The 19414-nt window shown below is 37.2% G+C and overlaps 1 protein-coding gene across 6 annotated transcripts in view; it reads right to left on the reverse strand.

Moving 5' to 3' along the window:
* Positions 1-15392, reverse strand: part of VTA1 (vesicle trafficking 1) — a 36779-nt gene extending 21387 nt beyond the window's left edge. For 2 of the 6 annotated variants that reach the window (XM_061378296.1, XM_061378295.1), the window contains exons 1-2: positions 15168-15390; positions 1586-1680 (exon numbers count right to left, since the gene is read on the reverse strand). In XM_061378296.1, the coding sequence (XP_061234280.1) occupies positions 1586-1680; positions 15168-15276 (204 nt within the window). In that variant the 5' untranslated portion in view covers positions 15277-15390. Of the gene's footprint in view, positions 1-1585; positions 1681-2520; positions 3902-6562; positions 6611-14971; positions 15048-15167 lie in introns of those variants that run through there. The other 4 variants (XM_061378298.1, XM_061378299.1, XM_061378301.1 and 1 more) reach the window with 4 other exon arrangements.
* Positions 15393-19414: the final 4022 nt, after the last annotated feature.

The raw sequence follows: 19414 nt of genomic DNA on the forward strand, positions 1-19414 counted from the left end.
GGTAACTTCCAAATATATCTGCACTGTTTTATTCCTTCCTACAATGAAGTTTAGTATTGTTTGTAAACTTCCCTCTAAACATCTAAATCAACAGCGGCAACACAAAGAAATCTGCGAGACACATTTTGGGCAGACCTACAGCATACCTTTGTGCCCCTGTTGGTTATGGGCAGACTAAAAATGGCTGGTTTTCCTGCAGATGTTCAACCTGTCAGTATACCCAAGCTTCCTAGCTCCCAAAATGCTGTATTACATCTGCTTAGAAGTGCTTTCTCCATCCTTCAACCACTTGGATACATAGAAGGAACCTCAGTACCTAAGCATCAGTTGTCACACAGCCAATTTTACCAGCAACTGAAAGGTGAAACCATAGGGTTTTGCTACTTTTCTAGCATTTCAAAATTTGAAACAAGGAGAACATTGCAGATGGACCAGTTGCAGAAGTACCACAAAGAATAAAATAGATTTTAACAATCCTAAGGAAATGAAGAGCAAAATCTTCTGGAGTTTTAATTTCACCTCTCTTCACCTTTGAACATGAAAATCAGATTCATTAAAGATGTTAAAAATTGATGAAATAACACAACACAGAGTCACTGTACACTGGATTTTCCGTTACTCTGATTTTCAAATCATAGTTAAAACATAGCAAGAAGTACAAGTTATGAAAAAAAAAAACAAACGGTTCACATTTTGGGGTGTTTTTCCAAAGAACCAAAGGCTATTGCACCAGTTTCACACAAACTCTTCAGGCATTGCTCTAGCTAGATTTTTGATGGAATCTTAATACTGAATACAAAAAGAACTGCTGCTTCATTTTTCAATGTTACTTTCTGCTTCCAAAGGAGCACTTAAAACCTTCAACGCTATTGAAAACTACAGTATGTGAACATAAACAGCTCCTGTGACTTACACTAACCACCTGTACAATGCCTTTACTTTTCTTTAACTCAGTTCTGTTTCAGGTTGTTTGCTTTTAATACTATCAAGTCCACTCAAAAGAGCATGACATGGCTCTCTCTTACCCACCCAGATAAGACTGTGCTTACAAAAATGCATAGTATAAGGTCCCCAGTCTCTAACAGAGGATATGTATCTTTAAAAGTATCTTTATCTTTTAGAAATGTTAAGAAAAACCCCAACCAACAAACCAAAAACCCAAACAAAACCAAAAACCCAAACCCCACTCCTTGTGTAGAACAGTTCAGGCCAAAAAATTTTAAAAGCACCCAAAGACTAGGCTAGCCTGAAGTCTTCTAGAATACTGGTATTTATTTTGTGATGAATTATTTCCCGTGAGAATATGTATGAATATCATAATTTATGTTAACTATACAAAATCTTATGGCAAATGTCTGCTATATAAAAATCTGTTATGTTTGTGCATGCCTACGTACACATAAACATGCATATAGTTTTATTTCCTTTCAGTCTTTCTGCCAATTTATTATACACAGAAAGTCTGCACAGAGAATAGTTGCATAAATGACTGATGACAGAGAACAGATAGAATTCGCAGAAGCTTAGATAAAAGTGAAAGTAACATTAAGAACCATTTTAGAGGAAAGCAATAAATTGTACTTACAGCTTCCAACTGGTCCATAAGTTTGGATAAAAATTTACGGCATTCTGGGGTTTTACTATCAATCTTCATCCCTGTTTGCATTGCATACAAACGACCTTTAAAGGAGAGAAAACACACAAAAATCCGTAAGTGATTATCTAAGGCAAAACCCATAGGCAAACAAAGAGACGCCTCCCCCAACAAATCTGAAAGACAAAATCATCTTGCATTTTAACTACATACTACTGCACTACTAGCGAGCAATGACAGCGAAATCTAGATATATTCAGTCTTGCAGAGATACTAAGATATTTTTTCCAAGATTCATGCTTTATTATTTTTCTTAATGAGTATTCCTGCTGATTTTAAATTGATGCTTGCATCACTATTATTCAATATTAAGTGCTTTCATAAATAATCACCACCCTTGTTTGCAACTCTCAAATGGGAACTTCAAGTCAATTTTTATCCCTAATTATACATGAATAATTTTTGAATTACTTACATACATGCATAGTGTATGAATACATCTCAAAAATGGAACTCCATGTAGCAAGAACCAGTCAGCTGTAAACTCCACTTAATAAATGGAGCTAAGCATCTATTATCTCATTTATATGTATACATAGCATCAAAACACACAAGACACAAACTGGATCTTTAAATCAGACAAGACAGATTTTACTAAACTTTCCTAGCAAATAAAGTTGCCTTTTACATGATCTTGAAAATTAATGATTAACAATTATTAGTAACTTCTAATTAAAGTTACCTTTTTACTACCAAAAATCTATGAATTTTAGATAGGCACATGGCAGAATTTTATATGTTTCAGAAAATAGTAGGTAAAATCAAACAATTATTTACTAGGATTAAGACACAGAGAAAGGAAATGGAACAAAAGCACTCAGTAACCAAATACAGGACATTTTTCACAAGAAAGCCATTTTACTAACTCTCACTCCTGACCCTTGAGGGAGTCCTACAAAACAGTTACAAATGCAGACCTTAAGAATGGTAAGATGCAACTCTACCAAATACTATCATGGGGTGGTTATCAGGGCATATCAGTGTCCTTCTCCCTGAAGGATACAGAGGTCTGCAAGTGATTCTTACTTGCTTTACAGCTTTAGCATTTCTTTCCTTACAAGCCTCAATTCATACACTAGAGATAGTATTTTCCCTTCAAATTATCTCACTAAACAAGAATATATAATACAGTTGCTTTCAAACTGCTCTTATGCTGATGTCTGCTGCAGAAGGCGGCATTATATGCTCACAAGCTGCCCTTTCAATCTATTATCAGTTTGTCTAATAAAATTAAATCGCTTGATACAAAACTTAACCTAGGTTCTGCTGGTGAGTGTGGTAACTCATTTCTCTGGATTTTAAAATTAGTATTTCATGTCCCATATATGTTGATTATTCAAAACAGACAAAGTGTACATTCCTTATTTGAGAGTGCAAAGCTGACAAATTTTTGAATGTTAAAACTGTTGGGTTGCCCAATCATTTAAATACTCCCTAAAATAATAAAAAACGTACTTGTCCCCTTCAACGCTTCTCTGCTTCCACATTTACAATTTACAAAACAACCTAGCACCTTTATATTCAAGTTTTCAGTAAAGAACAACCAAGCAAAAGTCAACTCTCAGTGAAACTTCAGGAATGATAAAAGATAGGGCCAACTACAACAAGGTACCATGACAGATGAAAGACAACAATTTTATCAAGAAAATGCTATGTAGATTCTATGCTATGTAGGTTTCATGAAGTGACAGCACTAATATTAAGCTAACTACTGATATGTACTCTTAAGCCCACCTTATTTATCTTCAGGATGATGACACGTTAATATTAAAAATTATGAAATCAGCACATGTGAAGTTTAAAATACATTTCAAAGAAGTCCAAACACAGAAAGATAAAGATTTGTGTCTAAGGCACTCTAATTTAAGTCTACTGTCAATTAAAATACCATCATCATATGATGAGGCGTCAATGCTTATAGTCTTAAACTGATTTTTAAGTTCATACTTCATTGTAACTTCCCTGAACGCATTTCATGGTATGATATAATCATGTAAAACTTATGAATTAACATAATGGATGCTAGGCCTATGGGCCATCTAGATCAGTTACTTCTTTTGACAGATGCAAATATCAGATATTTTTTAGAGGAAAGTAAATCAATTTTAGACTGTTGTGAGTTAGAATGATAAATTCAGAATACCCTTGGTCATTACTGGATATAGATTTACTTGCTGAAGTATGCATCTTCATATCTCTTCCACAATTAATTTAAATAAAGAGAACCCTGTTTCCATATAAACAGAAATCTTTCAAACATTTAATTGTGAAAAAACCTGCTTATTTATAACTTATTCTTCTGTTACTCTGGTTTTGGGGTTATTTTTGGTGGTTGTTTTTTGGTTTGTTGTTTTTTTACATTCATTTCAAATATATCAATTTAAATAGTGAAAGCAAAATAAGTTTTTTCCACAATAATATCCAAAGGGGTGTATTTACAGAACTGTTACGTCTGTATGCTTTGTAGGCAGCCCTACAATGCCAGTCCTTTCCCCTCTAAGGATTTCAGACTGACTCAGGTTTAGTGGTAGACTTGGCAGTCCTGGGGTACAGGTTGGACTTGATGATCTTAACGGTCTTTTCCAACCTGTTGCTTCTTTGAGTCTATGACCCCTTCAGACACTCCAAAGAACATTAGCACTTTCCTGCTAACAAAGGACTCTGAGATCAAGGTGCTAAAGTCATCCAAGATCAAAGGGCTAGTATCCAAAGCATTAACAAATTGTCAAGAAAACAGGTGCTCTAGCATCAGCAGTTTACAGATACTAGGAGAGACATCCTACAGAACAAATACTAATGTCACCTGAGCTAAGAGTAAATGTGTTCCACCAGTCAGAACTATTACATCTCTCTGCCACACAGTTGACTATATGAGACAGTTACCACCAAACGGATTTTTATTAACGTCTATATAAATTGGGTAGTGAGATCTTGCAGGAAATGTCCTAACTAGTAAAGGTCAAAGCACACTTAAGTTACCCTAAAAAGACAGTCTACTGCAATCTTTAAGAACTTTCAAAAGTTCAGAATTTTTGCACACTGACTTCCTCACATTCAGTAGTGTGTGAAAGGAGTGCTACATAACAAAACCTCATGAGGCAATTGTTGAGGTAAGGCATAAGCTCTTCCTTCATTCTCAAATAGGTGGTGATTAAGAAAGAATACAATGTTTGTGAAAACTACCACTGACAAAGCATCAACACCTAGTAGCCTTCAGTAATGAAAGAGGATCTGACTCAAATGCCATTGATAGAACCACCTGATTATAATGAAATACAAGGAAACCCACAGGTCATAAAATGCAAACCATATCCTACCAGTCAAAATCTCTTGCAATGTCAGTTTCAATTGATGAACTGACAACAGAGAAGTATACTTCACAGAGTTTGAAAATCACCAGTGATAAACAAGGTTATGTATGTTTAAGTAAACTTATTTACTCAGTGCTGCTGTAGACAAAAATGGGGCTTGGGGTTGAAACCCTCTATCGACAATCATTAAACTTATCAAGTAGACAGCAAGTGAAATGGTTGATCTGAAATAACTAGGGATTTATTTGGAAAAAATAGTACAGGAAGAGGCAGAAATAATTTGGTATTGGCCTCTACAGACACTACTGAAATAAAAATAATTTTTTTAATGTTTTGAAATTTTGCTTTTGGAATTATCTGCATGAAGAGAAATACGTGAGTCTAAAAGCAGTACGTAATCCCTTGCCTTATTACAGACAACAGGAAAAAGTGTCTACTAACTAGTTCTACTCTTTGCATTTTTGTGTATTATTATTACGTCTTATTCCTAAGGCAAAGAATCTTCATTATTTCCAAACACAAGTCTTTCCATGACTGCATATTTTGTCATCCTTCTCTTTGATTCTGAAATGTCCCAAGCGTTCTACATGAAAGCTATCCATAAAACCATGTTCGCTTGTGTTGGTTTTCGTACTACTAACTTTGCTAATTAAGGTGCCAGAAGTCTCTTATGTATCTTTGGTCTTTGTGTGCAGTTTATCCCACAAATATTACTATCATGTATCCTTACTGTAAGATATGCTTTGATCCAATGAAGAAAATGTATTATATCCTTTTCCTGTCTAACCTGCAGTAAATGGAATACTCACTTCATTCCTGAATTTTCAGTAGCATTCAGCAAAACATAGTTTTCCTGCATTATTATCACAAGTGAAATTTTAAACTGGCAGCTAAAGGTCAAAGAACTGTTCTCCATGTTTATGTTGACAGGCAATCTCAGCAGCAAAGAACACATAAGCAAGAGGCTAAAAGTTTGCCACCTACAACCAACATTTTTGCTGAGAAAGCTGAATATAACGTGAGTTCAATTTTCCCCCTCCCCCATACCTGAAAGAAAACTGAGTAATTATTTTCATTCCTTCAAATACAGCTGTTCTGGTTTCTGTAATATTGCAAAAGCAGTGGAATGTATTATTACTGTGCTTGTTAAGCCACAAAAACTGCTTTAATGTGAGTGGTTCAATTTCTAATAACTAGGAGTTAATCTCCTGAATGGTATGGACACCACAGAAAGAAATCCTCTTAGCATTCTGTATTACAATTGTGTTATTTCACCTTTTAAAAATACTGTGCTTGAGATGCCATTTTACATCAAAATTATTTCAGAGTTTTCTCTTCTGAAATTCTCTCTATATACCAAAAAATGTTTAAAGTGCATGTCTGTAATGACCACAGTAATATATTGCAAACAACTAGACTTACAGGACCTATTTGCCTGGTAACTTCCAATGAAACATCTCCTCTGTGAAAAGCCAAGCTGCTGAAAATTGTGATATAGAGAGACAAATAAAACTATACATTGCAGCTTCAAATATTTACAAGTTTTTAAAGCCTAAATGAAGTACTAAAAATGTAGATGATCTTGGAAATAAGTGACCTGTAATTCTCATCTGTTTTCACTATTTGTGATGAAGATCTGGAATACCTGGAAACAAACAAATGCATGTAATTACTGTTTCTTTTTCAGCTTGTTCTATGCACTTGGCTTCCTAACAGACACAAATAGTATATTTTGCCCCCTTTATCCAAGTCAAGTAGCAAAACATTTTTGTAGCTGACAGCAGTAGTATATGCATAAAGTACTAAGGAGGTAAAGGAGGCTGCAAGAGTTAATGTCAAAATATTAATTATTAAGTAGATCTAAAGTCACTTGTAATCTTTTCTGCACAAAGACAGAACTGTTTTGCCAATTATTAACTACAAGAGGGTTTGCTCTCAGTTTGCAGGCACGACATTTATATTCAAATTCATAAAGACTTGGCAAGTAATCATTCCCAGAAAAATGTTTTGCCAAGATAACTACAAAATTTACGTCTTGAGTTTTTACCCTTAATCACTCTTCAGCAAATACTAAGTGTGGGTGTGCTGGATGGAATTATACAGTGAGCTTTACAGAAACTTCTCTGCTTTTATTTGTCACGTAATACCATGTTATTTTTCCTTTGCTAATACACAGCACAATTTCAGAGCGAGAATTTTGTCTTTAGTATGTGCCAGGCATTCATTCCTAATACACAGTAAGTTATTCCAGAATTATGTTTGGATAACAACTGAAACTCCCCTCACTCCCATTTCAAACTAACTCTCTGCCAAGTAAAAATACTGGAGAACAAAAGTTCCAGCCAGCAAGCCTGCACAATAGCCTGATTCTATCTTCTAAATTCTGCCCTACTATCCATTTTAATTTTTCCTCATCTAACAGGATCAAAAGATTACAGTTCTTTTTGCCCACACATATTTAGTTCTCTGGTATAGAGAAAAAAAATTAGGAACTGGAAGATTTCTGGCACTGATAGTAACAGATTACACTAAACAGTACCAAAACCACTGCCACAAGCCTCAGCCATATTTTGATTTTGATTAAGGGATGAAAGCTTTTTCAGGCCATAATTTATTACTCATTCATATTCTACACCTTCTTCTTCCCTTTGTCAAACCAATGACAGAAAAATGTTTGTTAACTGCTTGGCACAGAAAGACAGTACAAATATGGGAAGCAAGGGACAAGAAAACATTAAACTGGATTGCACTCAACTACTGCAAACATTTCATATAAAAATGGTATATTCTTGTTTTCATTAACATTATCACACTTCATTCATGTAATTTCTGCATGAAGATCATAAATATATGTTACTTCTACATGGCTAAATCCAAATTGTCTGAATTCAAAGACTTTAAAAAATAGATTTAACAGCATTGTCAAACCAACTCTGAAGGGCCTTATACCTCCTGTTCATAATAAGATGATGAAGGAAACTGGCAAAAGGCAAGGTATTAGGCTGGCAGCATCAAGTCAAAATCTGAAACATTCCAGAGAAAACAAATTACTTTTAAATATTTATTTTCAAGTAACATTAGCTTACAGAAAAACTGAAAAAAAAAAAAAAAAAGTCTGAGGCAAAATTGGAGGGAAGAAGACTAAATAGAAATTTAATTAAGAAACTCATAATAACAACAACAAAAAAGTAGTATCATGACTCTTCACCTCCAATTATTTTATATTATTCTAAATCCTACAGAGGAAAATGGATTGATAGCGATATATTTCAAGGTTACCTTACATGCTAGACAAACTTGTCAAGTCAAAACTGTCTCAAGTAAAATGTCTCTTACTTAAAATGACTGGAAGTTATAGTACATTACATTAGCATTTGCTATTATTTGAAGAACAGCAACTTGTAAACAAATAGGTGAAACAATCTGCAGTTACAAAGAAGATTTATTATTAAGGTTAGATGGCAAAACAACTAATCCAATAGTATCTATATGAATTCTAGGAAATGATGGCATATTCCATGCAGCCATTCTTCAATGTGCATTTTGGCCCTGTAAAATTTGATTAAGAGATCTGTATGTGGAATTCACAGGTTTCCATGTTTTTCAACAATATTTAAGCTTATTTATTTAGTTTAAGTTTATTTACACTAAAGTTTTCAAGGCTTGTCTCTAGAGTCTAATAAAGAAAATGAAATATTTCTAACTGAACTAGAAAACAAACCACACCTTAGCTGTATGATTCCATAATAACTGAGATCTCAAGAAGGCAAACGGGGAGAAGGAAGCTACTCTAGATTAGCTATGGTCAAGTCCTGTGGATAAACCAGCTTGCAGTGATTAGAGCACAAATCTGAAGTATGACTGTGGCACACTCTCCAGTTTAAACTGGAAGAAACCTATTTCATACTCTTAAAAGTCCTCTGAGAGCTGAACCAAAGTACTCTAGATGGGCATAACCATGAGATCAGTTTCCCAAGTGCACCCCTGACCTTAACTGTTAACAGCATCCACGGCTGTATTAGGAGAATCACTGCCAGCACGTTGAGGGAAGTGATTTTTCCCTTTTACTCAGCACTGGTGTGACACATGTGAAGTACTGGCTCCAGTTCTGGGCATCTAGTATGAGACACTGGAAGGGCCACCAAGCTGATGAAGGGCTACCAACATCTGTCATACCAAGACAGGCAGAGAACTGGGACTGCTTAGTCTTGAAAAGGCTCAGAGTGTCTTATCAATGTGAATAAACACCTGATGTGGGCAGGATGTCAGAGGAGCACAAAACCAAAGCCAGACCCTTCCTGGTGTCACCTGGTGACTGGACAAGAGGAAATGGGCACAAAATTAAATTCAGGAAACTGCATTTAAGCATAAGAAAAATCTACTGTGAGGATAACCACACACTGGAAAAGGCTGGAGAAGCTGTGGAGTCTCTATCTTTGGGGATATTAAAAAACTGCCTGGACACAGTCCTAACTAACATGTGCTAGTGATCATGCTTAAGAGTAGGGGATTGGACCAGGTGATGTACCAAGTTCCCTTCAGTCTCAACAATTTTCTGATTCTGCAAATTAGAATCCTGATATTGATGCACTCCTTCTTTAGAAACAACAGCAAACCTGAGGCAGGAAAAGGACAATTCTGAATTCTACTTCAGAAATTCAAGTTGAATAAAGATCCACCAAAAAAAAAAAAGTGAATTCTATGGTAGAAAAATGCATATTATTGTATTAACTGTGTACAGTTGAACTTCAGGAGTTTCATACATACCTCAGAAATTATTTATACAAATATACATACCTCAGAAATAAAGTTTCAGTCTCTGGAGCACACCTGTTCTATTTTATCTTCTCATTCCTCCCTCTGTCAGATTTTTTTTACATATTACCTATGTGATCAAAGCAAGTGCCAAAAGTACTACACAATAGTTAACATAATTTTAAATTTTTGCTTCTACCCACGGTCTGCTTTGAGAACTGTGCAGTTTATATATTTATCACTGTTATTCCAATCACCTCTTACTGTTTTTCTGTCTCTGCAAGCAAACCAGTTTTCCCACTTATAAATCTTTGACACAAATCAGAGCAAACAAGCTAAGACTGAAGACAGAAAAAAAAAATAAAATAGAAGGCACAGGGGGGGAAAAATATTGAGAAATATTTTTAGTTTATACTCACATCACAATCTAAGCAGCTCTTACTGTACATTATGAAATGGATGTCTACTTCTTAAATATTTAACCAATTAACTTATCCTGAGTAAAGAACAGATTAAATCTATTCTTCAGTATGTAATCTGTAATAATAGGCTTTAAATCATTTGTAGTATTAGTAGCGCATGGAACAGTCTTCTGCCACCAGCAATACAAGAAGATGGAAAAATGTATTTCTAGAAATGGATATAAAACTAGTACAGAAAAAAAAATAAACTGGAAAGCTCAGGAATCTGATCTTACTAGGTAAGAAATAAGAACATTATTTCATGCATTTCAAATTCCACAATGTCCCAGTTAAATGAAGTCAGTAAGTATGTGCAGAATCTCTGAAGTGAAATACAGCAAACACCAGTTACTGTTATTTCCATCAATAATTGCAAGAATTGCAAGAATTTCCATCAATAATTGCAGATTACTCGTTCAAAAATGTAACAAGACACAACCAAAAGTTCAATGAATTAAAAGCTCAATAAAAATATCTGTCTGTTATTAGTCCTCCTTTGAGGAAGGATAAATACAAAATTAACAGTATTGCAGTTGTAAAAATACACAGTAATGGTTCCCCCCCCCCCCGCCCCCGAGTTCCAAGTCAGGCCATGAACTTTGTTTTTCATCTCTTTTTTCCCTAATAAATTAAAAAAAAAAAAAAAAGTCTTATAATTGGTATGCAAGTGAGCAGCTTATTTCATAGATGTCTTGACTAAAGTTGAAAGTAAACAGCCAGTCACATTTAACAGATGGGTTTTTCCAAAAGCTGAATGACTTCTGATTGATGAGGATGTCAACTAGTTGTGGGGGTGGGAAAAAAAAAAAGTCTTTTCCTTTTATTTTCTGCTTAATCCCACAAAACCAGAAGTGTCAACACCACAGTAAGAGTCTTCAGAAGGATTTCTCTGGTCATTTTCTATATCAAGAATTTGAGAATTGTACATTTTCCACACTTTTTCTAAACAGATCAAGTCTACTGTTCTCATATGAATGTTTTCTGATGTTTAGTAGACTGTAAAGCAAAAACCATCACAGCACTGCTTTTCAGAAGTTACTGGAATCACAGTTTTTCATGTTGCGTTCACTGAATATCCAAACATTGTATGTTAGGATGTTAGGTATGACTGAACATGAATGCTTTTTTGGCAACTCTGGCATTCTTGCAATACTTCTGAATTAGAACATCAATGGCCACTAAGTACAGATAAACTACTAATCATCTTTGAAAAGAGCTTAACACTACTGAAAGGCTGAAGAAATAGCTATTAAGGAAAATCTTGATTTAAATGCTAAACCGGAAGTTTCCAGAAGACACAGCTACCTCTCAAACCCTGCAATTTTTTGAAAAAAATAACTTCTGAGTCAAACTGCCTATGACACAGTTACACATATAATTTCTTTAGTTATTACACACGCCAGATATTTTTTTTAATCAAAGCCTGCCTCCTTGTGTTCACAGGATAGCATCTCAAAACAGTCAAACAGTTAAGACTCATGTAAGCTTTTAACCATAATAAAGTTACTTTATTGGCCAGGAACTGCTTATTTTCATTTTGCTAGGCCATCAACATAGCAGCCTTTATTGGTATTCCCTTGTATCTATTGAATGAGCTGACTTTTACTGAGCCTGAAATGGTTACATACTTACTGACAATGACTAACAAAATAACATGAAACATGAGGAAAAGAAGCATATGGGGAGGTATGTATTCTAAAAGAAGATGGTAGGTTACCAGAGCGCTGAACATGTAATAAAGTATTTAATCTCTTTAAAAGGAGAATTATCTTGTGAGATCAAATCTTGTACAACTTAAAAAAAATAAAACTTTGTTTCTTCAGTTCTCTACAGTTTACGTTCTAACCAACTAAATTTATGGTACTTACTGTTAGGAATAAATATGTATTTTATTTCTTCAATTAATTATGTCCATCTACTAACAGCAGTTAGGTCAAACAAAATATAAAGCTACTGAACATATGCTGCTTTGAATTTGAAAGCTAAAAATGGAGTTCAGCATAAAGGCTTTGTAAGGAATACACATAGCTACCTGTGATAAAACCATTTTTTTAATTTTTGCAGTATTTTTAGCAAGCACCACAACTATAAGTGTCTGTGATGTGTTACGGTGCACAAGAGCACCACTGTTGCCCTTTATCTTTCATCTGGAAAATTATGTGGCAGTTGAAAAAATACAAATCATCCATGCTGTAGCTATCCACACTGTATAAAACAGAAATTAATGTTAACCAAATTACACTTTCTTTAAATCAACATATGCCAGCAATATCAAAAAAGCAGGAGTCCTATCTTTGCCCCAGGCCACTGTGTCTTGTTCCTTGTCTTTTTCTGTGTGGGGCACAGCTATGTAAGTGGTAATGAATTGACCTGGTTGACAAATAGCCTATTGTTGGTTTTCATCATACAGTTAGATCAATGCTTGCTTCTGAAGCACATGAGAGTTGGAAATGAGAGGCCTGAGAAGGACTATATTATCTTCTATAGGTGGCAGTGCTGGTTTATACTAATTTAATGCTTCAAATAAAGTACACAAAAAAAACAGAAAAAAAAAAGATTTAATATTGTGTATGCAAATAAAATGTGTAACTGCTATTCAAATTCCCATCCTTGAGAGCACGCTTCTAGCACAAATGGATGCTGAAGAGAGACAAAAATATTAATATGAGCATTAAGCAGCTCCTCCTCAGAACTGTGTTGTTAAGCTATAGAAAGTAGTGTTTTACACTGCAAACACAACTTACCAGAGTTCACTTGCTGCTGATACTCAAATTAGTTTGCATCACAGCTCTTATTCTTAGAAATATACAGATGAAATTGATCTAAAATGAACATAAATCAAAACTTAGGAAACATATACCCATACTGAAACTACTGCGCCATGGAAACATTAATATTATGACCAAAGCTGCTTTTTTTTTAGGAATAGACCACTTCTGGCAATATTCCATAGCTATAAACACCTTCCTCTTCTCTGTGCAAACAGCCTTGTGATAGAACACACACTGTCCTATCACACGACCTTTCACCGCAGGGTCCCCTCAGCTGGCTCCTGTGTCACACCACCCCTGTCGGTCCCAAGACATGGAGGCTGGTGGAGCAGCCCCAGCACAGAACAAACACCACACCTGGCGTGTTCCAGCACACATCAAGCTTTCTTTACAGTACTTTTTCCACACAACAAAACTTTTTCCACACACTACTTTTTCCACACAGACCAAATTTATAGAGCTCCTCTGAAACGTTTCAAAGGTTCAGCAAAGAGATATTCACTTTTTTTTTCAGCAAAACATCTGATGAGAAATGTTGTTTTATCTTCACATAAAATGTGTTGCTTTCAAAACCTAAAAATATTATTCTCCTTTGTGTATTTAAAAGAACAAAGAATCCAAAGCAAGATCTGACTTGAAAAAGAGGTGTCACTGCTTTTTCCTTTATCTATGATGTATTGAGAAACGTCTCTAGAACATAGTCTTCATTAAACTCAGTAATGAATCAGATGTGAAGTACTCAAACTAAAAAGATATGCAGATTTTCAGGCTCCTTAGGAGAGACCATGCACAGAACTTTACACAAAATAATAATTATTCAACACTGTTTATTTTTCTGTACACTAAGTTTCAGAACAGAAAAGACATTAAGATAAATAGAGATCAGGCACAAAAACATTTGTTTTAAAATTAAAATAGACTTGTATTTTGTTGCCTACACTAAATACTAACATTTTTATTGTATACCCAGGCAGGGTGTTACATCTGATTAAAAACACCCCAAAGAAATAAAACCAAAAACCCCTAGGGCAACTTGATTAGCAGGTGCTTCTTGCCACACAAAGTGTGATTTGTCCCGTGTTTCTCCTGTAAAAAAAGAGCGAGTACTATTAAGAACATCCAGTGTTCTAGTGTGTGTCTGTCTCGCTTCTCTGGTGGCACTTCACATTAGGACAGTATTCCTGCCTAACACATCAACATTAAAAATATCCTTCTGACACTGAGCTGACAGTTGGGGTTTTTTTTCAGTTTTTCTGAAGCCTGAATTCCATGAGTTCATGCTTCTAAAGTTAAGACTGCCTTACAGATTGAACTAGCACTTCTACCTCTATTTATCCAACTCTTTTTGAAGACAATCTATTGCCAAGTAAGCCCACCAAATGACCTCCTTAGATCTCAATAAAGAGAAAATAACAAACATTTCTGGTGAGCTCCTAGTCTTACATTTTTTCCAAGTGTTGTGATTAACTGCTACATAAATCTAAGACTACTAAGAACACACCTGCATTTCTTAATTTGGTGGGGAAAGCCTTTTACAAAGGCTTACAAAACCACCCCAATTACCATTAGCTTAGAAACCATGTTAGCTTGACAAATCTACATACTGATTTTGAAGAGTTACTGTAAGATTCTGCTGTGCTCCCTTCCATGAAACAAAAAACAACAAAAAAAGCACCACCTACTCTTCCCCTGAAGAAGTGACAAAGTCCCACAGAAAATAAAGTAAGCACTAGTAAAAGAATTAAAGGTGCTCAAACCCAAATTGCCAACTGAGACATAGGCCAGAAAGGTCTTTCCAGGCCAAAAAATCTGAAAAGAATGTTCTTAAGTCTATCCTAACAGAGACAGAAGACTTGTGCATACAACTATGTACTCAGGCTGCTGGCATACCCTCAAAGACTGCCAAGAGGCTTAACTGTAAAAACAGAGAATACATGAAAAGCGAGCTCGGGCTAGCAGCTGAAGCGGCAGACGGTGAACGCCCCGCACCGCCCTGAGAGGTGGGGCTTCTCCCCCTACTCTCTTCTGCGTACATCCCACGGGCTCTCTGCGGAACCCAGCGAGACAGAGGGACAGACGGAAAAGGACCGGGGGTAGAGGGGTGAGGGTGGCGGCGGTCTGCACCCAGACGCGGCACACGCCGGGATGCTAGGGGCCGGGCCGGGCCCAGTTAAACTCGGGGTCGGAGGGGCGGCGCTGCGGCCGCCTCACTCACAGTAATACGCCACCACCGGCTCGCGCTTGTCCAGCTCCTGCGCGGTTCGCAGATGGTGCTGGATGCTCTTGAACTGCGGCGGCAGCGGGGGGAGCGCCGTGGCCGCCATCACGCGGGTGGGCGGGCGACGCGCAGCAGCAACAACGGAGAGACAGATAGCAGTCAGCGGCTCTCACTCCAGGGGCTGGCGCCGACCACTTCCGCTTCCGGCACGGGACGACGGAGCGCGTGCGCGGGGCGGGAGGGCGGCTGCCTGTGACGATGAAGCCGGCAAGAGCGCCCCCTGTTGGTTGGAAGGGCGCGGGAGGCGGATCACTGCAGCTGGGTAGTTCCGGGCGAGCAGGCGTCAGGCCGCACGGGTGTACTGCCTCAAGCGCGGCGCCTTAGTGTTTGAAACATGTCCCGCTGGTGTCGCGCCTAGGGGCCTGGCGACCTCGGGGAGGCCTCGGTTTCCCACCCTGGGGAACAACACCCTGGCCCAGCTCTCCAGAGCCGAGCGTGATGCCCTCCCCAGCCCTTTTCCCTTCTTTTACCATGTCAGCCCAAACATTTGTGCAGGCCTTATCCACGGAGGTAGACCTGCAAGTAAGATCCCATTTCACGTTGAAAAACCTTCCTCTTGGGCTACCCCATTGGTCCAGGAGGGCCTTGGTGCTGAGCCGCAGCTCCTCTCCTGGGCTTCTGGCCATCATCTGGCAGCTGCTTGCTGGAGAAGCCTTATTCTACCATGGCTTGGCTAGCAGCAATTCGCTGGGCTGGGCTGTGTCCCAGCAGCTGTCAGAAAGGCCACCAACCCTGGAAAGTATATCTCACAGGATCACCACTTCCCACGTAACTTTTTCTTGGAGGAACCTCCAAGGATTTGCCGGAGTTGTTTTTTTTTTGCTAAGAGCAGATAAGAATAGCAGAAGAAATGGAAACTTTTAAAGCAAAATGGTTTCAAATGGATCTTAAAAATTGTAATATAAATTATTTTAGTGCCTGCTATTTTATCAATCTGACAACATAGCTAATTTTTTTTTGATGTGTTTTAAATGGCCTTGTTGCCAAACTTCTGGTCTCAAAATGGCTGTCTGCAAGGGAACATTAATGCTCCAGGGCGTAAAGAAATACGCATGTTAGAGGGAGGCACTGTGTAGGAGGTATGCCTATATTGTCTCAGTGTTATCATGGGAGAGTGCTGAAAAGAGAATTGGGGAGGGAAATGATGGCTGAACAGAAGAAAGAAAACCAAAAAGGGAACAGGAGTGGTTATAGCACTGGGAGGTTGAGGTGATATAGGAGAAGTTGGCTGTCCCAGAGTAACTACACATTTGATGCAAAGGCAATTGCATCACTGACTGGGTGTATTTAGCTTGTTTCATTGAAGATGGTGGAGGGAACAATTACCTCTTCTTTAAGTGGGAGCTGAAATGAGCATATCTGGCTAGAGACAAAACTGATTACAAATGCATGAGCTGAGAATTCCTTTGAGTGCTGTCTGTGAAAATGAGGTGGCTGGAGTATGGTGGAAAACAATGAAGAAGTCAGAGAAGCACTTACAATGTGACCCTGATGTAAGTAACAAAAGGACTTCCTACTGTGTTGTGGGAGACAGGACTTTGTGTTCACTGTGTAAAGAAATAGAATTAAATCAAAGACTCCCCAGGTGTATTGTATAATTCCTTTCACGATAATAAAAAGAAGCCTTCAGGATCATCCCAAAGATTTGCTAAGCATTTGAGCTAAAATCAGTGCAATGCTTAGGAACACGTGCAGGCATGTTATAAATCTCAGAGGGCGTAAGAGTGGAAGGAAGATGATAGTAAATGAGGATAAAAGTGGTGGAAGTTTGGAAGACTGGGGGAAAGAAAAGTTTAGAGGCTCTTGAGATTACAGTGAGTGCCAGGAAAACAAATGGCAAATACAGGAAAGGGAAGTCTTGACAGCCATGGGGAAGTGGTTTCTTTATGTGGGCATAAATCTCCATTAACGTGTTCCAGAAACTACTGATAGAATCAGTCACAGAAAAGCATTTGCACACAAAAGGCAATAATAATGCACATTCTGGTTTTAAATGTAAAACTGAAACTGAGGAATTTGACAGTTTTAATTTCACAGGATATTCAAGAAAAAATCTACATTGTGTCTCACTTGGAAAAAAATGTACTCATGTTTTAATATATTCCAGATTTTGACCACCAACGGAGAGAGTATGGTGGTGGGTCATCCAGCTCCTAGAGCCTCCCCAGATAGTCCTGTGCCAGTCGTGGCTCTGCAAGGCTCTTGATGCTGACAGGGAAGTACCCTGAGGTACTAAGGGTTCTGGACTTCTCTGACCTTTCCAAAGGGTTTTGGAATCTATAGAACAACAAGCAATGGAAATATTAAGCGCCAGGGAAAATACTGACAAGGTTGTAATGAAGTTACTTTATTATTTTACAAGCATCTGATGAAGTGTGATTTGAGTACAGTTGGTCATGACTATACCTAGCACATGGAAGTAAATTATTCTTTCTAGTAGTTGTATATATTTTGTATTTTATTTATAAATAAAAATGTGTTTTAGCTGAGTTTTCAAGTTTAAATTGCAAAGAATAATTCCAGATGGATACCGGTGTACAGAACAAAGAATTAAACATGTATTGACCAAAGAACACAGCATATTATGTAAACAAGAAGTTACCACAGTGATTCTTACTCAATTTGTAGTGCTTGCAGGTATCATAACTAGTTTAGTATTGTACAAATCTGTGTTGACTTGACATGCATTTAAAACAACATCTAATTTGTTTCCATATGGGAAAAATAACATAATGCTTTAGTATAACAAATGTATTGAAATTTATAATTTTGTTCTTGATCAGCATATTAAAAAAATCACGCATCTAGTTGTAATGCACTTTGAATCAGATGGCCCACAATCAATCAAGTCCAAGACACCTAAATCATGCAATTGTGTAACAAGGACTACTTCTGTGGGTTTATGAGTATTACATGGCTGTTGTAACCCAGCCTTGTTTGGGGCTGTTTAACTAACAGTAGAGCTGACAGATTTTGTAGTAATTTTTTTTCCAGAATTTCACAAATATTCCGGAAAGGACACAAACACTGTGACCAGGCTGTCAACTTCTGCTTTCATACTGAATGTTTTCACATAAGTTAAGCTTAATTCAAGAAGCAAAGATGTTCTTCCCTTCAGTGTTACAGGCGTCAAACTGTGTCCAATTCCTTTTGGACAATTCCTTTTTACTTTGCTGGTTCCTGGGTCGCTGTTAAATAGTGATGAGCCTGAGTCCCCTGTTTCAACTGAGATTCAGAACAGAAGTTGTTCAATTTAGTAGCCATATAAAACATTTAAGCCACACCACCATAGAAAATTATGAAAAAGCAAGAGGAAGAAACCTCCAATTTATTTTTTTCCATAAATTGAGGGTGTTTGGAGATGGAAAATAGCTAGTTGTTATGATTGCTATTTGTGCATATTTTATACAGGAAACTACCTCCTCCACTTCTGAAATACTTTTTTTTTTTTTTCCATTACCTCACATCAGCACAGGGAATGAAATCACTTCTAAGTTTAATATGTCTGTTAGTCCTTAAGAAGAAAGTGTTGCACACAAAAACATCTGATACATATATAAAGTTCAAGACCTAACCTATCCAGATGCACTTATTGCATGGAATAATTCTCATATGCAGACTTATTTTTAACTGCTATTCTACCAGCTTTAGTCAGAGCAATAGAAAGTTAGATGTGACACACAGACCAAAAAATTCTGTTGGCCCAATTCTGCAGTCACACACAAGCAAAACTTACTGAAGTTGAGGCTTGACTGGACCCAAAAAAGGCTTTTCTCTGAGATTTTCTTTTGATGCTTCTAAGCCTCTTATGCAAAACTAAGTTATAAAGCCCTTTTACTCCTTCAAATGTGATCATACAAAACTGGCAGAAGTCTTCTGCATCAGAAGCTAAAACATAAGGCAGGTAAGGCATTCCAGTCAGAACAAAGAATACCATGCTAGTCTTTCACTTTTAATAGGAGATTCACATCTAGGAGGTGACACTAGCTAGACTGCCACAGAGTAAGCTGATATTGATAAATATGTTGTCACCACAGCTTGGGCAGGAGTCTCTGCCTTGGGGTCTGAGATGCAGGTTGCACCAGTGGCACTGCTTGGGAAAATGTTTGGATGCTTTCTGCTACTAAGTTTATCCACAGTTACTGCTTAGTTCTCTAGCCATAAGAACATGTGAGAAATTGAAA

The sequence above is a fragment of the Neopsephotus bourkii genome, unplaced genomic scaffold, assembly GCF_033783945.1.
Source record: "Neopsephotus bourkii isolate Nb327-2 ecotype Australia unplaced genomic scaffold, CSIRO-AGI_Nbou_v1 NB_1765, whole genome shotgun sequence".
Taxonomy (NCBI): Eukaryota; Metazoa; Chordata; class Aves; order Psittaciformes; family Psittacidae; genus Neopsephotus; species Neopsephotus bourkii.